Genomic DNA, 6,867 nt, shown 5'->3' with positions numbered 1-6,867 from the left:
ATATTAGCTGCAGTTAACGTTGGCCGATACGCGACGGTCCTTTTTCATCTCAGGATGCAAAGTTAAGCTTGCCGGAACAATCTCGCCCCCCCCCCTCCCCCACTCCACCCGTCTCTCGCGGTTTCGCTAATTGAAGGGCCCGGCGCGGTCTAACCCACTTTTCTCAGAAACTTTGGGGGAGGAATTAATCGAAATTTCATTTTTGCAACTTTCAAATTAACTTTTGCGAGTTCTTAAAAAGACGGAGACTCGAGAAACGCTTATTCGAGGCCCATTATCCGTCAATTATGAAAAGCGAACGCTTCACGTTCGCGATATTGTTCGCAGTGCCGCCGCATCAGCTGCTCATCTATGACAGTTCCGGGGTGCAGGTGGACAGCGTCGCCGGACCATTTCAGGTCGGCATGGAGTTTGGATTGTCCTGCGAAGTGAGAGGAGGTAAGTTGTCGTACATTCTGACTCGTGTCTTTGGTTTTGATTTTTTAAGTGCAGATACAGGCGTATCTTACACTTCTTGCATCTCCGTTCACGAGTTATTTACATTTATAAAATTACATTTTTAGTTGTACGTTCGAATATCTCATTTATATATTTTTTTCACACACCAAGAAACGGTAAATTAGCATTAGCGTACAGTTAATTAATTTTGTGCACGCGAATCGTACCGCGGTAAAACAATTGTTTCCTTATAATCTTCCTCTTTTCATCATTATCCTTTTTTCGATACCGATTAACGTTAATGGCGGAGACAGGAGGTGAAATACGGAGTTCCAGGAGGTAAAACAAATCTCCCCGTATTTTAAAAACAGCAATGAATTCGCCGGGCACGATTCTCGTTACGCGTTCCCATTTGTAAAATTTTATCCGTTACATAATCCCTCCTTGAGAGAAATCAGGTTTCTCATTAATATGTTTAGTCGGAGATACGAATCTCGGCGAGAGAGTGTGACAAATTACCCGACTCGGCCCACATTACACGCGTAACTTCCGGTGTAAATCCCCTCCCTATCCCTCTTCCGACATCGCGTGAACAAATAAAAAGAGGCAGAGAGAAAGAGAGAGAGAGAGAAAGAGAGAGATACAATGGCGGTCTATCGTTGGCAATTAAATACAAACTCTGGTCTACACTAAGTGGCCAGACCGGGTATTACGCGGGCACGCCCGATCGGAGACACCCGGTATTAAGGGTAATTATGGCCCTCGGTGATTTGTCTGCTGTCACGCAAGTCTGATCGACAACGGTACGCGAAAAGAGAGGGGGAGAGAGGAGAGGGAGTTAATTAGCCGCGTATAATTTCCGTTGCTTTCCGTGCTTTCGCGGGGGCCCGAAGGAAAACCCACGCCGGTGGTGAGCTGGCTGGTGAACGGCAAGGAGATGAACGGCAGACTCGAGGAGTTCGAGAGCATCGTCGTCAGCAAATTGACGGTGCCGCAGCTGCGACGGGAGCACCGCAACACGACGTACAAATGCCGAGCGAACAACACGCATCTAATACCGCCGTTGGAGAAGTCGGTGATCCTCGACGTTTATCGTGAGTGCCCCTATACATTTTAGTCTTTCCCGCGAGGAGAAAATATTTTCACGGACGCGCGAAAGTGACTTTAATTTCGCTTATTCTTTCAGCGACGTGAATCCGATATTACCGATACCACTGACACAATTAAAAATTATAGGAATATCTATGCATATTTTTCTGTATTTTTTTAGTTGTAGAAAAATTACATTTATTTTTATTTTCCTCTATACTTGCGGTAGCTTGTAGGTATGTGAAAGCAACTGATTTTTTGCTTTATTAAGCGATAAAAAATATTGAAAAATCAAGAGCCACTGAAGGATTAACGCGCTGATCCATTTTGATTGCATAAAGCGCAATCAATTGCGCATTTTGGCAGTTATGTATACCGCGAGTGAGAAGACCTCAATTAAATGAGGTAACGCATATATTTAACAAAAATGGCATTTATTTGCCGCAATATTGATTATACAATCTCTAATTATGCTTTTGCAAAGTTAATCAAAATCCCCGTGGCATTCAACCTATTAATAATTCACATTAGTTAAATTTCGACCGCGAAAAGTAATCCTTTCGCATTTACGTTATCGACTCGATAAATTATTAGCAGGTTTGTTGAAAATAGAAGCGGGGTCAGTCTATTATACGGATAATTGTAGCTTATACTCAACCGTAAATTGTCTGAAACATTTTTTGATATCTCACTTCGTTTCCGAAAAATATCCCCGCGTCACTATAAATGCCGCACCCTGTATATATATATATATCTAATTTCCAAAAATAATAATCTTCTACAACCCTTCAAAATAAATATTTTTGTTGAAAGTAATATTTATAATTTTTAAAAAACGAAATTATCATTAAATACTGTATACATAAACATTTTTGTTAAAAATTACATCATTGCGATTAATAAAAAGAAATATAAAAAAAGAAACAAGAAATCGAAAGAGATATCGGAAAAAGAATTCGCATTCTTAAATATTAATTACTATGACCTCGCAAACTCATACAATAAAGTTGATTTACCGATTGATTCTAGTAAAACCGCTAACCGTGAAGATATTGTCGAAATTAACCATAATGGAGACGGAGAAGGATTACTCCATCACCTGCGAGACGACAGGCTCGCATCCTCGCGCTCGTATCACCTGGATCGAGGGGAACGAAACGTTTCGGAACGGCAAGGTCGATATAACAATACTTTGAAATGCGATGTTATTTTTTTTTTTTTTTTCGATACCGACTCTAAATTTTATTTCATCTTCCAATTATTGAATGTGCCGACAGATAATGGAGAGCGGCAATGCGTCGGTGATTTTGAGCACGCTGATATTCTCACCCATCCCCGACGATCACGGCAAGATCCTCAAGTGCCGTGGCGAAAATCCGGCTCTGACGGATGCGTACTTGGAGGACTTCTTCAAGCTGAATGTTGTCTGTAAGGAACTTTCTGAAAGCAGATACAGTTACAATTATACCGCGAAATCGATTAATCGCAATTAATATCACGCTAATATTTCATAATAATTAATTTTAGTAATTAATTTGTTTAATGTTGCAAGAAAAATGCATTTTTATTTGTATTTGGAATACACGCCGCGAAATTTCTCGATTGTGCAAGGATGTTAATGTCTGAATATATGGAATGTCCTGTCAAAGTAATCAATTTTGATAATCCGATAAATAGCCAATAATTTAAAGTCGATTGAAAAATGTAAAAAATACAAATACGAATGACACTCGACGAATTTTGTTATTTCTGCCTTTATCGGGGTATCGATCATGTAACTTTTTCCCTAGGGCGAAAACGTGAAAAATGAAAAAATTTACCATTAATTTTAATAGCAAAATTTTTCACTTTTCACGTTTCCGCCCTAGAGGAAAAGTTACATGATCGCTGCCCAGAAGTCGTAAATCTGTTACACGAATCACGTGTCTTATCGATACCCTCTTGCTTTCTTCACGTATTTCGGTGGTTCAGCATTTCACGGCTATCTTTTTTCGGGATCTCTGCCGAAATATTCCATTACGTACGTACGATTGCATTACATAAAATATTAAGCTGCTCGAAAACTTCTCTCCAGTTCCGCCTAAGGTACAGTTGCATCTGGGCAGCACTCTGAATGCGGAGAATATAAAGGAGGGCGACGATGTGTACTTTGAATGCAAAGTCCGCGCTAATCCGGAGCATCACAAAATCACCTGGCGCCATAACGTGAGTCCACAATAATAAATCTAATTTATTTAGTTTAATTAATTTAATTTAATTTAGAGTATTCTATGAAGTCTTATTGCTAGCGGTTTTTTTTTTTCTAGAATTTTGATATAATTAATTCTAAATTTTCTTGTCAAAAAGAGTTCCGAGTATTTAATTTAAGAGTTCGAGTATTTAATATGTTTGATAATTTTTTGTTATACGAGAGAAAATCGATAGCAACTTTTTTATTTCAATAAAGATCAATCTGATTATGAGTCATATGATACTTTGTAACAGAGAACTTTGAAGATGTTATCTGTAATTTCCAAAAAAGCTAGATTTCCTCCCAAAATAGGAATTTATAAGAAATTGGAGAATCTTCACCTTCGTCATCCTCGTAAAAAATGCGAGAAAAATTGAAAAAAAGTATATGCTATATTCTAAATATTTATCGAATATTTGTGGAGAAAAAAATAATTCTATTAAAGGAGAACTCTTCTCTCCCTTCTGGACGAGAACAGCTTGTATGGAGCGAAAAATTTTACACGATATCGATTTGCCACCTTCTCTTTTCTTATTACCGAAGAAATATGGTATAAAATGCTATCGTATCTTCAACCTCCGTGTTAAACGCGTTAATCCATCAATGACAGGGCGCCGTGCTGACGCAAAACCATTCAGCTGGTATCATCATGAGCACCCAGAGCCTGGTGCTGCAAGGTATAGGTCGCGACAACGCGGGAAATTACACGTGTCTCGCCAGCAACGATCGCGGAGAGACGACGAGTCCGATTGTAAATCTGAGAGTACAGTGTAAGTAGATACGCAAGTTTGATCTCGTATCAATGAACCCCCCCCCCCCCCAAAAAAAAGCAGACGTATAACTCTGGCGATTGAACGTCGGCAATTCTAGGCAATCGATCGGATTGTAAATTAAAGTTTCGCTATTTGAATATAGAGAGATATTTATAAAATTTATTTCGTATATATTTTACATAAATAGATTTAAATATCTAAATACGCGTTATTTATCGTATAAATATTCATGTATAAGTACATAAATATTTAATACATATATATTTGCATCGAATGGCGTGATCTATATATAAAAGTGAATTATTAATACGTCCGATTTCCAAAAAGATATATTATTGCGATAAAATTAACCTTTGACCTTTTCATATATCGCTAAAAGTTACATTTAACGTTGTTCCTCTTGTTTCGTCCGGTAAACTCCAAAATACGCGTTACACAATGCGCCAACTGCGCGTAATTGTGTTCGGTAGCGGAATATCGCGGACGTCAGATATGAAGGATTACATTTTAGAACAATTTATTTTCAACCCTCCTATCCAAGCCCTACGACGAACAACATAATTCTACCGATTAAGGGCGAATAAAACGGCACTTAAACTCGATATAATCCCTCTCGTCGTCGAAATTCTGCCGATCGATAGCGGAAGATGAAATTGTTTCGTCTTTCGATAATTTCACTTCTTTTTTTTTTCTCCCCCCGAAAATGTGTCTGAACCGTCTTTACCTCTCTTTATTTTCCCCTCCTCTCGTTACGCGCGACCAGTCGCGCCGGTTTGCAAGTTGAAGGAGGTAACGATCATCGGGGCCTCCCTGGAGGAGTCCGTGAAGGTGCGCTGCGAGGTCGACGCCGATCCCAGCGAGGTGGACTTTGTCTGGGAGTTCAACAATAGCGGCGAGAACTTCGAGGTCGCGCCGGCCAGGTTCGACGGTAACAACGGCACCATGAGCGAGCTCGTTTACACCCCCGAATCCGAAAGGGATTACGGCGCCCTGACCTGCTGGGGTAGGAACGTGATAGGGAAGCAGGAGACGCCTTGCATCTATCAAATCATTCCGGCAGGTGATACATTTATCGCGTTATAAGAAAAGAAAGATGGAATTTTCATCAGTTTTTCTTTTCTTCTTTTTTTTTTTTTTTTATCAATTCTGTTTTTTCGTTTTTTTTTTTCTTGTATAGGTATCTCAGAATCAAAATATGAAAACTCTTATCGCCTCTTTCCCGCTTTTAGAGAGAAATATATTTTATGTTTCGAAAATATTTAAATATTATATATTTTCGTGTTTAACGTAAACATATAATATTTAGATGTTCGCGTTTCGAACTCTCGGCGCGGATATTTATGCTCTTTTTTTTTATTCAACTCGCTTATAGTTGGCTTCTCGCACACGGTGTTTTATAAACTCGAAAATATTTGTTTGAATATTCTTTGCGATGGAACGTATTATTTTTTACTTCTTCCATTATGTTTTACTTAAGATTTTTACTTTATATCTGATTCACATTAAATGCCAAAGAAAAATTGTTTTTTCTAATATCATACATATATCTTGATTTTTCTTCTTGCGCCTTTCAACAGTGGAAATATATCGAGAAGTTTCAGAAGATAGCGTGCATATCTGATGTGTGAATATCTATCCCCTAATAAAACCTAAAATCTTAAGTAAAAAGTTTCAAATAAGAAGACAACGTGTATATACATACGCGCAAAAATTCTTTCGTGACAAAGACGCGTTTGTGCAGTGAAACCAAATCCCCTGAACAACTGCACCATCAAGGCGTCGCTCAATCAGAGCTCGGAGATCCTGGAGATCGAGTGCGTGCCGGGATACGACGGCGGGCTCCACCAGGAGTTCCGGCTTGAGGCTTACGAGATGCTGACCGGCCATCTTCGAGCGAACATATCCAGCGTGTCGGCCGATCTGCCGATCTTCCGGATCGCCGTGACGGATCTCCTGCCGGCCACGCGCTTCTATCTGCTGACATACGCCGTGAACGCCAAGGGCCGCAGCGAAGTGTCGCAGTTGGAGGACATAATGCTACAAGATTCGGAGAAGCACACGGGTAATTGAATTTAAAAAAAAAAGTTTGTTTGTTGTGCAAAAAAAATTTGTCTTTCGCACAATATCCAAATTAAATTCTCAATCTATAGCCTATTTCCTCTTCTTTTCTTTTCCGCTTAATATGCAAATATATCTGTGCATATTTTAAAACCTGATCTCTATCGCATTTATAATAGCGGCAATAAGCAAAAATAATATGTTTATACAGATGTATTAATACTATTAAACTCTTTCCAAATTTCCGAAAAAAATAACCATTTTGAAGTTTTTTTTTTT

The 6,867-nt window shown here is 39.0% G+C and overlaps 1 protein-coding gene across 1 annotated transcript in view; it reads left to right on the top strand.

Moving 5' to 3' along the window:
• Positions 1-6,867, top strand: part of LOC115237158 (nephrin-like) — a 40,911-nt gene that overhangs the window by 15,581 nt on the left and 18,463 nt on the right. Inside the window, exons 6-13 of the mRNA XM_029810045.1 lie at positions 328-438; positions 1,332-1,532; positions 2,557-2,702; positions 2,805-2,955; positions 3,602-3,732; positions 4,368-4,527; positions 5,294-5,590; positions 6,272-6,592. Of these exons, the coding sequence (XP_029665905.1) occupies positions 328-438; positions 1,332-1,532; positions 2,557-2,702; positions 2,805-2,955; positions 3,602-3,732; positions 4,368-4,527; positions 5,294-5,590; positions 6,272-6,592 (1,518 nt within the window). The remainder of the gene's footprint in view (positions 1-327; positions 439-1,331; positions 1,533-2,556; positions 2,703-2,804; positions 2,956-3,601; positions 3,733-4,367; positions 4,528-5,293; positions 5,591-6,271; positions 6,593-6,867) is intronic.

The sequence above is a fragment of the Formica exsecta genome, unplaced genomic scaffold (assembly GCF_003651465.1).
Source record: "Formica exsecta isolate Colony F162 unplaced genomic scaffold, ASM365146v1 scaffold28, whole genome shotgun sequence".
NCBI lineage: Eukaryota > Metazoa > Arthropoda > Insecta > Hymenoptera > Formicidae > Formica > Formica exsecta.
This window is presented reverse-complemented; position numbering and strand designations above follow the sequence as displayed.